The 21,196-nt window shown below is 37.1% G+C and overlaps 1 protein-coding gene across 1 annotated transcript in view; it reads right to left on the minus strand.

Moving 5' to 3' along the window:
* Sk2 (Sphingosine kinase 2) overlaps positions 1–20,369 on the minus strand; it is a 47,822-nt gene extending 27,453 nt beyond the window's left edge. Inside the window, exon 1 of the mRNA XM_076819346.1 lies at positions 19,118–20,369. Coding sequence (XP_076675461.1) covers positions 19,118–19,673 — 556 coding nt within the window. The 5' untranslated portion in view covers positions 19,674–20,369. The remainder of the gene's footprint in view (positions 1–19,117) is intronic.
* Between the last annotated feature and the right edge of the window lie 827 nt (positions 20,370–21,196).

Raw genomic sequence — 21,196 nt, forward strand, 5'->3', positions numbered from 1 at the left:
TTTTTTTTTTGTTATATACCTTAACCTGTTAATACAATATCCTGAAAGTTTCAGAAAGGTCTATCAAATACTTTCTTTAAAAAAAATTCCCGAAAAATGCCTCGATTTTCATTTAGTTACACCAGGCTCCCCCCTTAAGGAACCGTTTTGCGGCTTTGGGAACATATTGTCATGATGTTCAACTATTGATTTATGCAACAAAAAAAAATCGATTTCTTCGATCCGCTACACCAGGCTCCCCCCTTAAGCAACCGTTCACATTTACCCCGCTAGCTAAGAGTAATCGCGGACAGAAAGAGTTTTGTTTTTCTTTCAGAAGATGATTTGTTTATTAAAGTATCTATGTATAATTCGTTGTGTTGCCTTTGTAGATAATTAACCAAAGTTCAATTATCTATAAAGTAAATCTGATTAGAGTCAATACTTTTCTTTCAATTTAACTTTTCCCTTAGGTGTTCGTAATTCCCCTATACGAAATCCTTCCTGCAAAATGATGCGCACATAGTTACATAGCCTGGCACAGGTGACAGCATCATTTTACGCTACGATTATCTACATATACATAAAATCCTCAGTTTAGTTACAAATAAACAACAATTTGATGATACACAAACATGTCGCAATTCAAATTTCGGCAACTTAAATTGTGTTTGAGACTGCATTTTGGTTGCAATTCAATGGTACAACGATACATATTTATAAAAACACGTGGCATCTCAAATTTTGATAACGTATCTTATTTGATACTCCCCAGGTTATAACTTGACGGTAAGCTGTCAATATTTGGAATATATTGCATAGTGAAGATAGCGATTGACGAACGAAACATGTGTTAGTTTCCTTTGGCTGAAGGTGTGTGTATAACGCGTATACGTAATATGTCGACGAAAATTTTGACCGGAGAAGAAGAAAAATCTTACCGTTTCCGACTGATCCATGAGACAATATTACGATATCTCTGTCATGCGTGGACCGATTTTATTGAATTTGGTCTTATTCGAAAGCTTATATGCGGTTTACATAAGAAAAATGCCTTTAAATTTAGAAAATATTGCAAGCGTGATGAGATATTAATGAAGTAAGTTTCAGGTAAGGTTGGAATAGCCGTGTTTGGAGCACGGTGTAATAGACAGGTGTTCCGACTTTGTACCTTTTACTCCATCGATTTTGTGTGCCGATTTCTGTTTAGTTCTCCTGGCCGCCGCGAGAGGCGTCGTGGCTTAGAAGGCATATACATATGTGTTAATAAGATTGTGGTAGTAGAGATTTTAATGGTATTACTGGGTTTGTCAGAAAAATCCTACCTTGGCGTCGATTGGTTTGATGTCGCGGGGTCATCACGTGCTTGAGTGGCGTGTTCCCCTTACACTACGAGTAGGAATTCCATACCAGGCCTGTATATATATGTAAATTCCTTTACAATAGCCACGAAATCTGCCGGCCGCCAGAAGAACTAGGACGAAAAAGTCACACATTCTGGACAGGAGTCGGAACACCTGTCTATTACCCCGTGGTTTCGAGTAAAGATACACGGCAGCGACAGATAGTGTCGGTTTATTCAAGGTCCGACTGACATGCTGCGCCTCAGAGTTTCCTCTATAGCAGCATTGAAACCAAGCAAGATGGAGTGAGCATTTAAACTCTTTCTAGGATACCACCGTGCAGGCCACAGGGTAGACGGAAAGCAGAGTGAGGTCTGAAAGACCACGACTTGACTCGATGGGATCACCGTAAGGAAATTTTGCTATTGGGCAGGCCGTAATGGTCACGAATTATATACGTTCGCAACCGGGGAAACCTACCCGTAAAGTTGCCAGCAGCAAGCGACGCACCAGGAGAAAAACGGTCACCCATCTTTCCCCGGTACGCGCCCCACGATGCTTAACTTCGGTAATCGAACGAGAACCGGTGTTTCCATCGTGGCCACCGCCGCTGGCACACGGCAGCGACAGTCGACATATATAGGGTGTCGAAACATGTACTGGGCGTCGAGACGCTACCGCGTCTCTAGATCCGAGAATACTTGGCCACGCCAAGTATTTGTCTGAAAGCACCTTTATGTACTTGCTTATTTTGATTTCTCATCTTTTTTCTTATTTTGTAATTATTATTATCTTCTATTTTTTGTGATTTATTTGATAATATTCTTTTCCGTTCTCGGCGTTTTCATATACTTCGCGTAATTATTATTACTTTTTTTAAGTTTTTCTGGAGATATACTTTATGTTAAAAAATTTAAATTGAACCTGCCGCTTATTTTCATCCTGAATTATGCCTGAATATGAACAGTAGATACATTCTGTGATTTCGGATTTTTATTTTGTATAATCTATTTTTTTTATATAGTTTATATTGTTCAAGGTTTTCGGGTATATATTTTATAATATATATTATACATATATAGTCGAATTAACGAAAGGAGGCGCCTGGGCGGCCCGTAGGCCGGCGCGCGTGGCTCATGAGAGACCCAATGCCCGCTCCGTACTTCGTGCGACGTTGCCACGTTGTGCAGCAGATCGGACGTCTCTTTCTATCTTCAAGCGCAACTGTGTCTCTCTCACTCGCTCGATAAAACAGATTCCTTCATCTACAAGTCACTCCACGCCAAATCAATCACATTTTTAGAGACTTTGGTCAGAATGCATTATGTATTTTGTGAATCACGTGAAATTATGGAAAGGTTTAAGTCATTGTTTAACGGGTTTTGAACTTGGTTACAAAATGTAGGATTTTGAATTGTGCAATTTCTGCCTATGTTCGTGAAAAGATGCTGTACTTACGAATTTCTATCTCGAAAACTACCAACAGCATTGCGTTAATTTTCTTTTATTTTAATCGAGAAGAATTAATCTTTCAGAATAAAGTTTCGAAATTGTAAAACTATTTTTCATTTCATTCCCGACAGGAATTCGTTCCTTTAAACATGGCTTAAAAGTAATTCGTTTCTTTAAACATGGCTTAAAAATATTACCCAAGGATAACACCATTAACATTAACGCCGCAGTTATATAGTCGTCTCTTGCTCAGTTATTGCGGGCAGTTGACCCTATATTTCGCGTCCCATATTATTTCAATAAAGTCTACAAACAATATCGACAGAGAAAAATATTTTTACCTGAAACGGGGTCAAGTGTGTTAATGAAACTCTGCATCGGTTAATAACAGCTCATGCTGACGTTAATTTTAAAAATTCCATGCTCGAAAACAGAATATTTGGTACGTGAATGTTGCAAAATAAAACTCTGGTTATAATTTTCAAAATTATAAAATTATTTTTTCAATATAAAAAAAGCGTATTAAAATAGCACTCATTTTCTAAATTAAAATGAGAAAAGAATGAAGTCAATGCGATACAGAGTTTCCGAGATAAAAATTCCCAAGTACAGCTCGGTTTCGTGAAAATAGGCAAAAATTGAACAAATCCAAAACCAGCAAAGTGATGACTGAAATCCCTACCTAGTATTTCAGTTTGAACAAAATCCCTGACATCGAGTGTAAAAAGTGATCGATTTGAGGTGGAATGACGCTAAATAGAATAAGAATCCTATGAGCCTGTATTCCTCGACTTGTCCGCCATTCGTTCTGCATGGCGCGTGCCGCAATAGCCAATAAGATTCGACACTCTGGCAAATCTCCATGGGAAGGACGTTGGGTGCGCCCTCTGGAAGACGATAGCAATATACACCCGACAAGGACAACGATTACTCTAGGCCCACAACTAAGTACTCGAAAGTCATTGGCCAAGGCGTAGGGAGCCGCGTAGGGGAAGCACCAATCGCGAGCCTGGAGTAGCGGCAACGTCGCAAATTCTGGCCCCGGTCCCAAGGTGCCTTCTTTCGTTAATTCGACTATAATTATAATATATAATATCTTATAATATAACTACCAAATGCAATAAAATTGTTAAAAATAAGTTCATATGATTTTTTTTATAAGTATGAAATAACAGAAAATAGGCCTGTAGTGCATGACTTGCTGAACACGTGGGAGAAGTTTGTCGAACGTACACCGTGAGACACCCTTTACATATGTACGAACAAAAGGGAAGAAGATGTAATCAGCAATTTTATGTGGGTCGTATGGGATTAATCTGGCCGATGTCCACCGTGGTGGTGGTTTCAGAAAACTGTGGAGACACTTTTGGCGACGGGGAGACGCGACGACACCCGCGACCCAATTGTTCCTCCGTCTAGCGACTTACGCGCGGTTTGGCACATTCGATCCACGTCGGTATCGTTAATAAGGCCATAAATAAAACTTTCGAAGCTCCTGGGTGGAATATCGTGTAAATACGTGTAGGAAAGCACGAGCGGGAAGCTTTCCAGTGACTCATTGAACATACAGTGGCTGCTACACGTACGGCTATAAAGCGTACGTTATGGGGACACTTTAGGATTTGAGTGCCCGTGATAGCTGATTCGCGTCAAAGTTTCAGCGTTTAGATCAATCGTCGAAACGACGACGGTCAGGTTTAAGTTACTATCAGGCTGCCATTGTCCTCCCACACACGCTTTCCACGGTCACGTATCGAGTGGGCACACGAATTACACAGTTCGTCTGCTGCAGCCTGTGTCCAAAGGGGTCTCGACGCTTTTGGAGCTTTCTGGGGTGGAGGTAGGAAGCATTGGCTAGCAGAGTGTGAAGCATCTGACGTTGGTAAAATAATTCAACCCTCTATAACAATGTGTGACTTTGACACATCAGATTATTTGTGTTTTATACTGCACGTGCTAATTTGCCAAAGTTCTGTATGCAAGTAGGGGAGACCAGGGCAGGTTGATACAGACGAATTATCTCGACATCTTATATATATAGCTCCATTTGAGCGAGATATGTGAAGCTTGTTGTTCAAATCTTTACTACACTGCGTTCCATATAAGAGTGTACCAACGCCCCTACCGATTTGCGACGGTTCTGCGCAGCTCCCACGGATCTGACACACGCGATTGGTCTTAGCACTTTCCCTGCGGGTTTACTACCAATCAACAGTGTATGCCAGCGCGAAACGAGTATGGTCTAATGTGGAACGCAGTGTACAATTCAGCGTACGTCTATGTACCTTGACGTTAACAATCATTTTTTTAACTGTTTTCGTTTATATGGAGAAACAGTAAATAGTTTTGATACGTCCAAATTGATCGTCCAAGTAACATTTTTTCATTCAGTTTGTATGTATTTTCTCAAGTTTTCGCTTATTATATATTAAAAGGGAAGGGCCAAAGTATATGTTGGCATATTTGTTGTTAAGGAATTAATTCAAATAAAAATTGAAAAAATTGAAAACAGAATATCGTATCAACTAGCCCCGGTCTCCCCTATTGTAATACAGGAATCACGACCATGAATGGTAAAAGCATATTAAACATCCAATATATTTCTATTATAAGTAAAAGTAATAATGCTCTTCCGAGTAACTTTAACTCTCCATCACCATAATAATTCTTAGAACCCTAATAGACACAAATTAGCAGGAGCATTATAATGTCATTCCACAAAAATTTTATTGTAAAATGAATTTTATGGTTATGGAGAGTTAAAGTTACTGTTAATGAATTTTACAATCAAATTTTTGTGGGTGACATTATAATGCTCCTGCTAAATTGTGTCTATTAGGGTTCTAAGAATTATTATGGTTATGGAGAGTTAAAGTTACTCGGAAGAGCATTATTACTTTTTACTTATAATAGAAATATATTGGATGTTTAATATGCTTTTATCCCTCTGTAAGGTATTTTTTAGTAAAGTTTATTTTTCGTTACACTTTCTTGTATACAAGGAAGAAAAAAAATGTGATATTACTTCCTTGGTTGGTTCACATTAAAAGGGACTAAATTTAAAATCTTTAAAAAGGAAAAGTTTTGTACCGGCAAGCGCGAAAATATTAATTTGTCGTGAAAACTGTGGTGGGTGATTTAAATAAGTCGACATTTTAAAATAATTGGTAGACTTTTTCTTTTATATTTTACAGGAAACTTTAATCCATCGGGAAACAATGAATTACTTAGTTTTTTGCTGTTTCGTCTTTTTAGCGAGATGTGAACGTTACCATCGACTTCTTAAATGATTAATTTAAGATTACTTAAATATCTCACTCGGGTATTTAATCACTTCCATCATTTATGATGCTATAAGTAGAAATAATGTTATTGATTACATTTAAATCGTTCCACGATATTCCTTTTACGTAAGGCTGTGTAATATCTAATACATTACTAACTTTGTATCAGTAAGCATGTCACAGCTTGTGCCGCACGACCATAGAGTTGAACTTTACTATTTTAGGAGCTAGTTGGGCGTATGCACCAGCACCTACGACCGAGAAAAACGGCTCGCAAAAACTATGGAAATTTATACAGGCAAGTATGTCCGCAATAAACAAATAATCGATTGCAACCGACGATTTGCAGGGATTCTATAGGCGCATAGGAACAAAGTCAGCTTTATGCCGCTTTCCCATCTTTTAATACATCGAAAATTTGAGTTCGCAATAATCGAAATTGTCAAAATCTGAATCTTGCGATAGTTGAAATTGATTAAACCTTGAGTCTGCGATACCTAAAATTTATTAAAGTTTTGATTCACAGTAACAAAAGGTAGGTATGAAGTCAATATTTCAAAGAGGATAGCTTTTGAAATCCATTTCGCCATTGAATTCTAGCAATAAGAGCTGTACTCGAATCGAATGGAACAGTTCTATCAACGATGTCGTTTCAAGGTTGCCAAAAATGCGGCGCAGTTATCAGCGAGAGAAAGATATTATCGCGAATCAGAGCGAGACAAAGTTCGGACTTCGCAATAATCCTCGTGCACCGTGTCCATAGATACTGCAGTGTGTATATTTCTTTTTGCACTGAATACATTTCAAGTGCCACTCGTCCGTACAATGCTTGAATTTTTTTACATATTTGGTACAAATACACAACGCATTTTTTTATGTATCTTTCTGAGATACCAGATTTATGGATGTTTACTTGAGTTTATCGACGCCTCGCCAGATACCAAAGCCCGATTAAAAGTTTTATCTCGAGTAAATAGGACGGGGATGAATTAAAAATTTCTTGGATTTCGAATCGGTTTTGCATTTTAAATCTTGCATATTGAAACCAGAGAATAAGCCTGTTTAGTAGGTATTTAGATAACGAGACGAAGAGAAGAAATACACTATTTGAATATTAATTAGAAAGATAAATAAATGGTCATTTATTTGCAAAATATTATAATTAAAAAGATTTTTATTTTACTTCGCATGGCGAAAATGACGGGAACAAAGCAAAAATAAAAAGACGTTCTTCGTTATTGCAATAAGAACCAAAAAAATCGAAATAGGTATCTACCTATATGAAGTAAAAAAAAACATGAGAAGATATAGTATCTTCATAGTGGAAATGAAAAAACGATTTTATTAAAAAATATATGATATGTCGACTCTTTCTGGACGAGTGTAATTTTTAAAATTTTGTGGCGAGTTAACTGGTCTTGCCTAATTAACAGATTAAAAGGTCGCGATATTTGAAAACTTTACGATGACATCACGTACGAAACACTTACAAGGGAAGATCCCGAAGCCGAAAATTCAAAAAATTCTGAAACTTTGTGAATATGTAGGGGATTTCCTCCTGATTACAACGCAATTTTTCTTTGCTGCCCAAATTCACTCGGAGGGGGTGAAATTAACCCCCGAAAATTCGGCTATTTTCCGATTTTGTGTTATAACTCGCGAAATGTAAGAGATAGAAAAGAAGTTTCGAGACCAAAGTTACTTCTTTTAATTAGATCTATCATTTAATAAAAATATATATTTTACAGTTCACGAGTTATAACAGAAAATCGGAAAATAACCGGATTTTCAGGGGTCAATTACACCCCCTTAGAGTGAGTTTGGGCAGCAAATAAAAGTTGCGTTGTAATCAGGAGGAAATTCCCTACATATTCATGAAGTTTCGGAATTTTTTAAATTTCCGTGTGCGGAATGTTCCCTTGTTAGTACCTACATTAAAAATCCAATACCTAACTGCCGAAATTTTTGCGAGTATATTATGCGGTGTACTGTTAACTGAAGAATAAGCGCAGTTCTTTTTTTTTGCATTATTATTATGTTGAGAACTATTTACTTGTCACTTTCTATACATAGTATAATTCGACCACTTGATGTCTAACGTAATCTACAAACCCCACAAAATTACCTTTTTTTTTAAAAAAAGGTAGAGGAAGTGCAGCATATTTGGAATACCGAAGTATCTAATAAACTACTAACGCTATCTAATTTGTAACACCGTAGATAATAGGGACTAACGACCTGTTAACTAATTACATTTGTGGATGAACCGCCACTTTAACATTTTCGACTTAATCTGCAGAATAAGAAAACGCGAATCTGCAAAACTTTTTCAGCAAGTATTCAATCGTTCCAATCATGGTTAGAATGTGTCGAAACTTTAGAGTTAAACACTTAAGGGGGGAGCCTGGTGTAGCGGATCGAAGAAATCGATTTTTTTTTTGTTGCATAAATCAATAGTTGAACATCACGACAATATGTTCCCAAAGCCGCAAAACGAAATTCGAAAAATTAAAGCGGATATAGCCGGTTTTGCTACGGAGCGCCAGGCTACCACAAAACTTGAAATGTGCTTTTCTCGAAACGACAGTTTTATACTTTGCGGGCAATGTAACTCAAAAAATATTCAACCAATCGACTTGGCCTTGTGCACGGATTTTTGTGAACATATGCTTCACAGACCTAAGTTATTGGTATAATGATATTGTTTAAATACATAACTTTTTTTACACATTTAAGGGGGGGAGTCTAGTGTAGGGGGTCGAAGAAATCGATTTTTTTTTGCATAAATCAATAGTTAAACATCACGATAATATGCTCCCAAAGCAGCAAAACGAAATTGGAAAAATTAAAGCGGATATAGCCGATTTTGCTACGGAGCGCCAGGCTACCACAAAACTTTAAATGTGTTTTTCTCGAAACGACAGTTTTATACTTTGCGGGCAATGTAACTAAAAAAATACTCAACCAATCGACTTGGCCTTGTGCACGGATATTTGTGAACATTTTATTCATAGTACTAAGTTATTAGTATAATGATATTGTTTAAATAAATAACTTTTTTTTAGACATTTAAGGCAAAATTTCGTTGGAAACAGTGAACTTTTTATTCAAGAGGCCGCCATTTGTTCATTTTGCATCTTTTAAGTTTCAAATTTCTTCATTCTGTGCGTGCACTCATAAACTAAAAGAAAATTGTTCGATTTTTGGTTTCAGACGAAACCAAAAGACGCTACGTTGCCCGCAGTGCAATAATTGCGTCGCCAACGGACTGGGCATAACTTTGTTATTTGCCGCTCTTTTTTAATAAAATTTTTTTGTTATATACCTTAACCTGTTAATACAATATCCTGAAAGTTTCAGAAAGATCTATCAAATACTTTCTTTAAAAAAAATTCCCGAAAAATGCCTCGATTTTCATTTAGTTACACCAGGCTCCCCCCTTAATCTACTCATCTGCATGTTCCTTCTATGGTTCCGTGTCAGTTTTCCGATAATTTCCAGAATACAAAGTGTGACATGAAATTTTAGATTTCAATGCCATGTTGCTAATTCGGAATACCGAAGGTGAAGGTAATTTGGAATATTCCAAAGCTTAGCGACAAGTACTTTTCTTTCACGCGCAACGGCTACCGCCGCGTCGGTTTGGACCAGTGCTGGCCATTTATTAAACGATTATATTCAGCTTCGATCCTCTGTTTGTTTGTATATATGTATGCTTGTTTGGTTCAAATCTAGAAACTCGATTTTAACCTACTTTCAATTATCCAATAGACTTGAAACTTTGCAAGCGTACGTAGTACGATGATAATACAAAATTATGAAAAATAACCCCAAGTGGTTTAAAAAATTACCCAGTCATCAATAAATATAACCCATAACCACAAATCCAAACGACTTGAAATCAGCCTATAAACACAAATAAAACTTCGACTAAAAAGTAGGTAATAAAAAAATATATTTAAAAAAATTAAGTTGAACGATTTTATTTAAACTACACTAGATTTTTTAGTTTCTACTGATTTTCAAATAAAATCGTTTAACTTAAATATTACTTTTTATGTATTTTATTTATCTGAGATTGTTCCTACATTGTGATTTTTCAACCTGATTAGATGATAAAGGAAAATAATTTTATCATCTACATTTTTTTTTAAGTTTATAAAGTGAACGTAAATTGGAATAGCGGTATTCCTAGTTACCTGCACTTTAACGAAATTGATACTTCCTGTCATTTTTCGTTTAGATCAAAGTTTCAGTTACTTTTTGTTTTTTATTATTACTGAGAGTTTAAAATATAAAAGTTTATTAGCTTTCCTACGATATTATGCAGTTTTATTTGTTCCCATTCTCTGCTGTAATTTTTTATTCGTCTTAAACAAACTGGTATTCCAAATATACTGCACTTCCTATACAAAAAAGTGCGCCAAGTATACGCGCGTGCGCAGACGAACAAAAAAAAACTGTCGTAAATTTATTAATGCGCTATATTTTCTACAATTGTCAGCGTTAATACGATTATATTAACCGCCAAGTTTGCAAGTAAAATTGGTAATACCGGCATGCACCTACATTTAGCTGAATCACTTATTGTTAGTTCTTCCTTGCAAAATAATTCCTTTTATTATAGTTTTTCCTAGGACCTATTAATAGTGCTTTATCAAGTAGGTACTTAAGTGAAAATGATACGAGCGCCCACGTGTCCTTTTGTGTTAATTCGCAGCAAAAAAAAATGAGTTTACTTTAATGAGTAATGGAGCATTTGAAATATGGACTTGTTAAAGAAGTAACTTCATTTCCCCAAATAACAGAACCATTCTAGCTTGCATCTAGCAAATATATTTCGGTCTGATCATATAAAAATTCATGGAGAAATTTGATCAACCTCCTACTAGCACAAGTTAAAAATGACGTCCACATTGACCAGAGAGGATACTATTTTTGGCCAGCAACGACAGTTACTTATATCGATCATGGATTGATATACAATCTACATTAGATATATATCTGCAAGAAAGCAGCTGCTTTCAGTTTTCTTTATCACTATCTTCATAAGTATCCTCCTTATCGTTTCCACTTTTGCCAAGGAACTAGTATACCTACTTCTAAAACCACAGATTAAAATTCGCATGAAATCACTGTCGATGCAGGTAGAAGATATTACTCATCCATTTTTCGAAGAACTTTATCTTCTGTGATTTCATAATTTATTTTTATAGCCATTATAAGCCATCAGAAATAGTTACAATCATGGAAAGCCTCTCACAGCCAGCCAAGGGCGTCCGCAGACTTTTTTCCAGAGGGGACAACTTTGAGAAATGGTCAAGTTGGCAAACGACGATCTGTTGCTCGTTTGAACCCATTTTGTAGTGCCAATTGAAAAATTTTAAATTAAAAATATTCGCTTTGTTAGCGTAAACTTAATAAAGATTGGTTTTTAAAAAGAAGCGATTTTTTCTGAAGTTGGGGGGCAACTGCCCCCTTGCCCCCGCTGCGGACGTAGCTAATAGTACCACTTATTAACTCGGGAACCCACCTAACAGCTAAGCTAAGCTATGCTATGTTAAGTTTTAAAAAACTAGCTTGAATACATCCTTATGGAGCGGTTTCCACCAAAAGCTAGGATAAGCTGTGCTATGTTTTATAGCAAAGCCAGGCACAGCATAGCACAGCTTTGTCAGTTTCCAGGTGGATCTCCGGCTTCTAGCTGCGTCTACACTAACAAAACAGTGTTATAAAGCAGGTCTGTGAAGTTGGCACCCCCGAATTCGAAATTTAAAAAAAACTATACGCCATTCGTTTGTCCACGTTTGTCCAACAAAAATTTTCGTTTATCCACCCTTCAAAAAAAAGTTATGAACAAAAAAATGTTCTCACTAGCACCCCCATGAAAACTTTTTTATAATTTGACGGTGGGAAATGATTGTCCATCGTTTGTCCACGTTTGTCCACCCAAAAATTTCGTTTGTCCACCCTTCAAAAAAAAAGTTATTCTTAACAAATTAAGAAAATTAAGTTTTCTTAACAAATTAAGAAAATTAAGTTTTCTTAACAAATTAAGAAAATTAAGTTTTCTTAACAAATTAAGAAAATTAAGTTTTCTTAACAAATTAAGAAAATTTGTCATCAACACCATCCATGAACACTTTTCAACTTTTTAAAAGAGGGATACGATTGTCCACGATCTAGCATCGTTTGTCCACCCCAAGATTTTGTTTGTCCAGCCTCCTGAACCGAATTATTTATAAAAATCGCGAAAAATGAAGGATACTGTTGAAGCGACCGCGTATAAGTTCGATTTTTTACTAATTAAACGATTCCATTCAAAAAGTTGAAAAGTGTTCATGGATGGTGTTGATGACAAATTTTCTTAATTTGTTCATAACTTTTTTTTTAAGGGTGGACAAACGAAATTTTTGGGTGGAAAAACGTGGACAAACGATGGACAAACATTTCCCACCGTCAAATTATAAAAAAGTTTTCATGGGGGTGCTGGTGAATATTTTTTTTGTTCATAACTTTTTTTTGAAGGGTGGACAAAGGAAAATTTTTGTTGGACAAACGTGGACAAACGATGGACAAACGAACGGCGTATATTTTTTTTTAAATTTCGAATTCGGGGGTGCCAACGTCACAGACCTTTATAAAGCAGGGGTCGAATTGAACTGTTAAAATTTTCAAATAATTATAAGACAAGTTCAAAAAAAAATTGTTATAAAATGCAATGTATTAACTGAAACTTGTATTCCATACATTTTTGTGTAACTAAGAAACTTTTATTTTCTTGAAAGTAGAAGAAAGTTCTAGTTAAACAGCAGCATTTATTCTGCTCTGAAAAAGTTAAAGTTGTGACAAGCAGATTTCCTGAAAATGTTGTGGGGTAAAATCTGAAGTTGAAACACCGTTTAGTATAAGCGGCGAACTTTACACCTTTACACCGTTCGGTGAAAATAATTATATAAAAATCACGATGCGCTGTCGCTTCTATATTTATCCTGCTTCCAACCCCTTAAATCAGGGTTGACTAACTGGAGGCCCGCGAGTCACCGGGGGCTCCTCCGTCTTGCTGTCCTCCGATTCGGCTGCTCCGATGGAGGGGGAAACACCTACAGGAGCGGTGGTAATGTGCTCTTGAGGTGTTTCCCCCTCCATCACTGCAGCTCCATCGTTCCGAACACTACGTCACATTTGTATCACGCACTGTATCGCTGCAAGAAGTCGCCGTGTGCATAGGCCCTTATTCCTTGGAAACCACCACGACCAATCGCGCGCGGTTCAAACCGTGGGTAATAGTGGGAGCTGCGCAGATCGGTCGCAAATCGGTAGGGGCGTCGGTATGCTCTTATATGGAATGCAATGTAGTAGTAGTGATCCTCTAGGCAGTCTAGGCAGTGATCAGAAGTAGACAGAGAAAGAAACTGTAAAAAAGAAAGAGACAGAAATACTGACAGATAGAGAGAGATAGATAGAGATAGATAGAGATAGATAGAGAGAGAGAGAGAGAGAGAGAGAGAGAGAGAGAGAGAGAGAGAGACGTTTCGGTTCTGTTATTTCCTGTTTTGCTCCAAAATGGCTGCGGTTATACCGATCACTCCCTAGGGGATCACTATCCAGCACGTACGGAGGGAGCCGTTCAGCGTGGCAACAAGGGCGAAGGTGCCCTCGGTGGCTCGCGGGCCACCACTTAGTCAACCCTGCCTTAAAGAATACAGATTAAAAATAAAATCCTAACTTTTATACCTTACCCTTAAATATCTGTTCAAAAGTATATAATCCTCCAGAACTTTTATTAATCGAACATAAAGTAACTATAAAAACTAAACTCTTACAACACAGTGAAAATGTTAATGTACAAAGTTAACTTAAAACAGAAAGGAAATGATTTCAAAGTTAGGAGGTTAACACTTTCATTCGACCCTTGTCGTAAAGCAAATTGTAAAAACCGATATCAAACACTAAATGAATGCTTTCCGGTCAAAGGTAACAGCTAGACCGAGGTGACGAAAGTGACGAACCGCTTGCATACAGTATGTAGATTGTAGATGGTAAATGTTTTATAACCGTGACACACTGGTTTGGATTTTGGACCGACTGGCAACGTGTCATACAACAATGTTTTATAACATTCTTTGAGCTTCACCAATGCGTGATGGATAACATATAACTTCCTATATGTATAACACGAAAAATTTTATTTAACAATGTTAGGTATGTAACATTTTTCTTTCTCTTTTTCTAACAAGCTTTTATAACTTTGCTATATAACGTATTATGTTATGCATTATTTCATCGCCAAAGCCTTTATCAGATTCCGTAAACACGTTCCCTTCCACGCTGGAAAATCAGATTTTTGGTAAAACTATAGAAAGTGATGGAAAAAGTAGATTGTGATATTCTATTATTTGTAGAAACATAGTAGTTGTGTTTGCGATATTCAAGTACAAAGAAAAATACTAGTTGCGCTACATTTTTCATAAATTCAGTTTATTTTCTTCTAATATGTACCTTTTTCTTTCTTACAAGCTTTTATTTACCTTCACTTGTAAGTTCGTTAGTTAGTTTGTTAGGGAAATCTTGTAAGCTAATTATGATTCACTTCCGCATATTTGATCGACTTGAATGCGAGAACTCTTGTATCAAAATACGTAGAGCCTTATAAATATTTATATAAAAAGCACTTTCAATACTTATACCCCACGCCTTTTTCTAAGGCAGTCATTAAAACCGGTATCAAAATTATTTTTTCCCACCGGTGGCCCACGTGGGCACGGAACGTGTTAATAAATATCAGAAATATATTCTCGGACTCTTCCAATAACAAAAGCTGTCTGATTTATCAGCTACATAATTCTCACTATTCCACAGGTTGTCGGTGTTATTAAAGAGACAAAGGTTTGGCAACGGTGCAGCGGAGTCTTCGAATAGGTTACCTTCGAAATTCCGAGTAATGAAGATCCTACGGCGAGTTGATAAATCCAGCTCTTAAATTTAAGGGTCTGCACGTACGACAGCCAGTTAAAGTTATGCACGACACGAAGCAATTATAAAGTTTAACTTATTAATTAGGTCATTTCAGAGCCAGAAACGGCCTCAGGCTGTTTGAAATTATACATTTAAAAATAGTTGCGAACTTATTAATCAAAATTTGTCCACGATAATTATGACGACTCACCTAACACATTATTTATTCCTTTTGAATATATCCAGCTTTGAAATTTTCGTGCAGAATCAATTTAGGGCGAATTTTTAACGAAGGATTTCTAAATGACGAATTAATTCGTCTGCTCCAGTTGGCCGATTAAAATCCGTGGGATTCGAAATTAAATTACTAGAATCTTTGGTTTTATTATCGAATAACGAAAAGAGAACGCGGAACTGTTGGAAAAATGTATGACGCGGAACTGGTGAACTCAAAAGTTAATTACCGTTGTGAACAGAAGGGCGCAATAATTGTGATTACGAAATTGTCCAAGTTTCCCTTTTACAGTTCGTTTTGTTAAAAAAAAACATCGTTAAAATTGAACTGCGTTCCAATAGCCGTGACTCTGCTAGGCTCCTGCGGTCGTGTTATGCAATTGAAAATACGTGGATCGCGCATCAGACCACAATACAATTATCGCCATAATGAGGCGTAAGACGCACTTGTGTAATTACCCCTACATTCCAATTATTTAAAGCAAGAAGGGTAAACATGAAATTACACAATGACGTAATTTCATGATTCCGTTTTATCCTCTTCCTGTGCAAGCAATTTTTTTTTGCTAATGTTATAATGGTTTCTTATGAACTTGATTGTTTTTATTTGAATTCCAATTAAAAATTGTTTATTCCTTCTTTGCGTTCTTCTAAACACGTTTCGTTAAATCGTCATAAAAGTAGTTATCGAAATATCAATATTTAGTGGTTCTTAATCGTTACGTTCTTAATTAACAATTATAAGCGAGCGACATTGAGAAAGCCGAGACTGATTTACATTCCGAACAAAGCAGGTCAAACATCGCGTAACTCTGCTCAAGTGTTGAATATATAAAGGAATCAGACATTACAAATTACAACAAATGGAAGAGATGTTTACAAATACTTAAGGTTAAGAAATTGCGAAGCAGCAAAAGGTAACTATACAATTTCACTGCTGCGATTTTATATTATTTAGTATATTATATTTTCCGTGTATAATGATACGTTTAAATAATATGGCAGTTTTGCCTGGCGGCAAATTCCTTGCCGATTCAATTTCGAGAACTTACGCAATACCAATTTGCACCTTAACAGGAAGGACGTTTCAGTATGTTTGCCTTGAATATTTAATTATTGCATGTCCACAATCACTACTGCTGTACCATCGTTCATTCTTAAATAGCAGTGATACATAAGTAAAAAAATTATGATAAAGCTGAAGGATTGGAAGTTTATTCGTATTTTACCAGCGCTCAGGGACTCTAGTTCGTATTTTACCAACTCCCAACGACCTTACTCCTATATTATCAATTCCCAACATCTCTATTTGCATTTTACCAAATCCCGACGACCTTATTCCTATTTTATCAATTCACGAAGACCTTATTCGCGTTGTAAATAACAGGAATAATGTTTAAAATGCCGGAAACAGAAAAGCAACGCGAATAAATTTCACAGGGAATTCTGCTACCAGTGAATAATGATTTTTCTGCTCCTCAAATGCGGATGTTACGCTGCGGTTACGCTAATGAAAAGGAACCCAATCGGAAGAATCTATACATGCACTCTCCATCAACCAAACAGGGTCTAATTTTAATACATACCGCTGGCGAAATAATTCAAGCCAATATCAACAACCGAGAATTATTCGTCATACAGTACCACATGCTGCCTTAGACAGTGTTGACTAAAATCGTGATTTGTGAGTCACGAGAGATCCGATCACGTTCATTCCCAATCACGGTGATTTCTCAGCAGTGATCGGTGATTTTCGTGATTGCTTCTGATTGGTGCAGGCAGAATAGTGATTCGCGATTTTTGTGATCTGATTGGTGCAGGCAGAACAGTGATGCGCGATTTTCGTGATCTGATTGGTGGAGAGCATAACTGCTCTTTGCACGCGCCACATAACCCCAATTTCTAATTTCTCTCGAACCATTCACAAGTCCTCACTGTGCTTATAGAATCTCAGTTGTATATTTTGAAGCAATGTAATCGTTCTTGATTTATTTAAATTAACGAATATTTATTCACTTTAGTTAAAACGTATAATGTACATGTGAATACTTTAGCCAATCAAATCAGTGCGTGCACACATTGACTATTTATGAATGTACATACTGAGTATATATTCGCTGCATTAGCACGCTTTGACTGTAACATAAACTATATTGAAGTATTTTATAAAAAATAATTCGATCAAGATCAAGAATTACGATTACAGTAAACAATTCACTCAAGTTAAAAAAAGCACCGTGATCGTGATTCTGCGATCACTGTGATAAATCACTGTTAGTGATTTTGCACTCCATTCCTAGCCTTAGGGCATATAAACATGGAGGAAGCATGCAATCGGCGAAAATGTAGACGGCGGTAGAAAGAGAGACATATACATTGGGGACATCCTCTCTCTTTCTAACTTAAAAAAAAAAACGTTGCCGCCCCTGGTGCTAGAAAGAGAGAGGGTGTCCCCATGTATGCTTTTCTCTTTCTACCGCCATCTACATTTTTGCCCATTGCATGCTTCCTCCATGTTTCTATGCTCTAAGCATGCTGCAGAAATGTTCTGCAGCAATTTTGCGGAACTAGAAACTTTCGATATATTATTTATATCGTTTCAGTGTTTTAATAAACACATCGTCATAACTATTGAATCAAGGAACAAAAAAAAATTATTAAGAAAACTGGACTCTTCATTTATAAAAATATTCCGGAATATTTGGTACGTTGGATAACCAGTAGAAACAAAAAAGAATTGTCGATATCTATCTTCTGTGTTGCAATAAAGACTGCAATACTTATGTAACTTCCACATAAATATGTAAATAGTTTAATTGTGGAAGCGAAGGTAAAAATTGTCTGTGCAGATGAGGAAATATTTTGCGTTGCCATCAATTACATGCATGGTTACATTCCGCTAGGTTGTTGCAACTTTTTGCACCAGCATTATGCAATGAATACTGTAACTAAAAATACTGACATAATTTGGAATGCGCTATGGATACTTCCTGCCATTCGATTATTTATAGAAAATAAAAACTGTGTGCAATTAATTTTCAAGCATATTGCTCAAACTATTTTGGCTCTAACGAACATGAAATAATATAAAGCAACTGAAACGAAGGAAATTTACTTCCCTCGGTAAAAGCAGAAGGGAAGCTTCTAAAACAACAGTTGTTGAATTAAACACAGATATATTACATACGCCCATTCAAATCTACTCAAGCAAAGATACGTTGGCACCTGGCCTGCATATGCGAGGTATCTAATAGAAAGTATTTCACATTCTAGTGTGCAGTTCCATTCGCTCTGTATTTATGTTTGAAAGTAGCCACCAATGTAATCATATGTTTAAATTTCATTGAAAATTTATGGGACTATATATCCATCGTGTTTTATTGAAATGGTTATTAATTAGGAAAATAAAACTGTGTAAATATTAAATTCTTACTATTCCATATAATCTGCCCCTATCCTCATTTATACTGTAAATACAACATTTTTTAAACTTCCTATTCTATATTTCCCAACCATTCAGCAATAAACTGATAGTATTTGAATTATCTATTAAAGTTGATCTATCTTAAAAAAGAAAACTGAACTTCACGTTAATGAGGGTTTTTAACGTTAAATAAGACCCTCTATTTTAAACTTAAATTACACTACGTTTTACCATATGATTTTAAGTATTTCAATGGCATAAGAGAGTAGAAAAAAAAATTTGCACGAAACTTCCGGGGCAACGTAATTAATCCGTAACATCGACCACTAGTTACTCAACTAATCTACGCTGTTCATCTAGCACAGAAGATATTTTCGCGATCATTTCGGCAGGTAACCGAATTATCGCGTGACTCTAATGCAACATCAAGGACTTGAACTTACCGCTGATCAATGACTCGAGATTCTCATGAGTGGGGCTCATAAAAGTTTTAGGCACGGGCACGCCACCGATGAGGCATTTGATTGCCAATCGCCACCTGCTAGCCTCCCGCAAATTATCCTCGTACTTGTCGAAGCTGCGGAAGCGTAGGGTGATGGTGGTCCTCTCGCGTCTCTTTGCCCCTTTCATGCGCGCCTTTTTCAACGTGTAAGCATAAATGTAGAGGTAGGCCGAGGTGTCGAACTCGTCGTAACATTGGAAGGCCTCGGCGGACTCGACCAGCTTCACTTGCGATTTCGAAGTGCCAGGGCCACAGACGCAGCTTCCCGCGCTTTTCCGCTTCGAACGCATACACCTGCATCCTATTATGTCGCTCAAAGCGATCGTTTCAACCTTCGTAGCACCATTATTGTCCTTCTCCAAGCTGAGACCCTTCTCGGTCAGCCTCACCTTGTAGTACGTGTTCTTCTTGGACGTCACGTAGAACGTTTCCTCCAGAAGAGTGCTGGAGCGTACTTGACCACCGTCCTCCATGGCACGCTGACGATCGTCTTTCATTCGATAAGAAGCATGAATTACACCGACATTCGTACCATCGACAGGCCATTATCATATTTAAGGCACACGAGAAGCGGACATTTCTCCCCGCGGATAGACGTCCTGGCTTGAGCTTTCCGAACTGTTGCCCCGAAATATTCCGTTCAAGATCATCGATACCGATTGTTTCAGGGTTCAATCTATCTTTGCACGGTCTTCCGTTGCATTGAGCATTTTCCGTGACCCGCTGGTTTGATTCTGTTCATTGCATGGCGAATTTATCGGAGCACGTGCATTTCTCGGGTAACGCACTCAGGGCTGTCTTGTGTGAAGGATTTTACGGACGGACGGCTTCTAAATCATGTTCACAGTGCCCGACGTTTGTTTCTTCCCAATCGAGTTGTCGTAATCGAACGAACGTGTCACTTTGAACCGCGATTGGAAGAAATTATCTTACTATTATGTCGGTTACTCCCGTACTTGCGCGCACTCGAGCATTGAACTGCTTCGAACACACCGACGTCCACGGTATATACTGTTTATGTGAAACCTGAAGGACCAATTATTGCACTGTCGCCTCCCGAATTCGCCACCAGAGGGCTACGAATGACACACAATTCGCGCAAGACTTCCGGCAGCAGCAAATTTAAACAGTGGATTCGCTGTGCAATGTGCACCCAACAGGCCTGTGATTTCTGGACCGGTCTGCTAAGTGATCGTAACTGATGAATCTAACTACCCACACCACGGGGAAAGATAATTTCCCCTTCCTTTTACCCCTTCCAGACATCCCTCCCGTCACTCACGAGGTCGATCGCTGTGAGTGGAAAACACAGTCAGCGCTTTTTATCACGTTGAAAAAGTGAGCTTTTTTAGGAGTATGTATTTTCTTATCGTAGTGGATTGGTTAATATATCGAAAGTCCGATTATAAGAGGATTAAGTGCCTACGTATGGCTGGAATAATTCGTATATCTTTATATGATATGTATAAGTAGATAAGCGTGCATATGGCGACATCTTTAATCCGCGAGACGAACAGATGTAGCAGACACTAAACTTCTTTACGGATTAGCAAGCAATTATCGTACTCCATTGAATTTTAATTTCAATCCTCTGAATTTTATGTGTATTGCGGGTGTCGAGATATTTGGTAGATAAGGGAGCTTATGGGGGGGACTATACTTTAGGCTTTAGGCAACGCTAAAACGTTTTTCTGGAGAAATTATGAAGCAAGTCATTTTGAACTTTTTTATGGCATTACATTTAATTTTTGAAGATATGAAAAAAAATTATGTTAAAATATGCATTGTAAGTTGCAAAATGATGGGGGGAATTTAGAGAAAACTATTCAACCAATCGACTTGCCCTTGCGTATACAACTAGATAATTCCAAACTATTGTCGATGGACCTCAAAAACTCCAATAATGTCGAAAATTGACAAAATTGTAGAGCTTAGGAAAAGAAGTATGATTTTGCAGGAATTTTTTTAATCTATTTATGCAACAGTGAAGTATTAAAATTATTTTTTTTACAATATTAGA

This window comes from Andrena cerasifolii, chromosome 9 (genome assembly GCF_050908995.1).
Source record: "Andrena cerasifolii isolate SP2316 chromosome 9, iyAndCera1_principal, whole genome shotgun sequence".
NCBI classification, from domain to species: domain Eukaryota; kingdom Metazoa; phylum Arthropoda; class Insecta; order Hymenoptera; family Andrenidae; genus Andrena; species Andrena cerasifolii.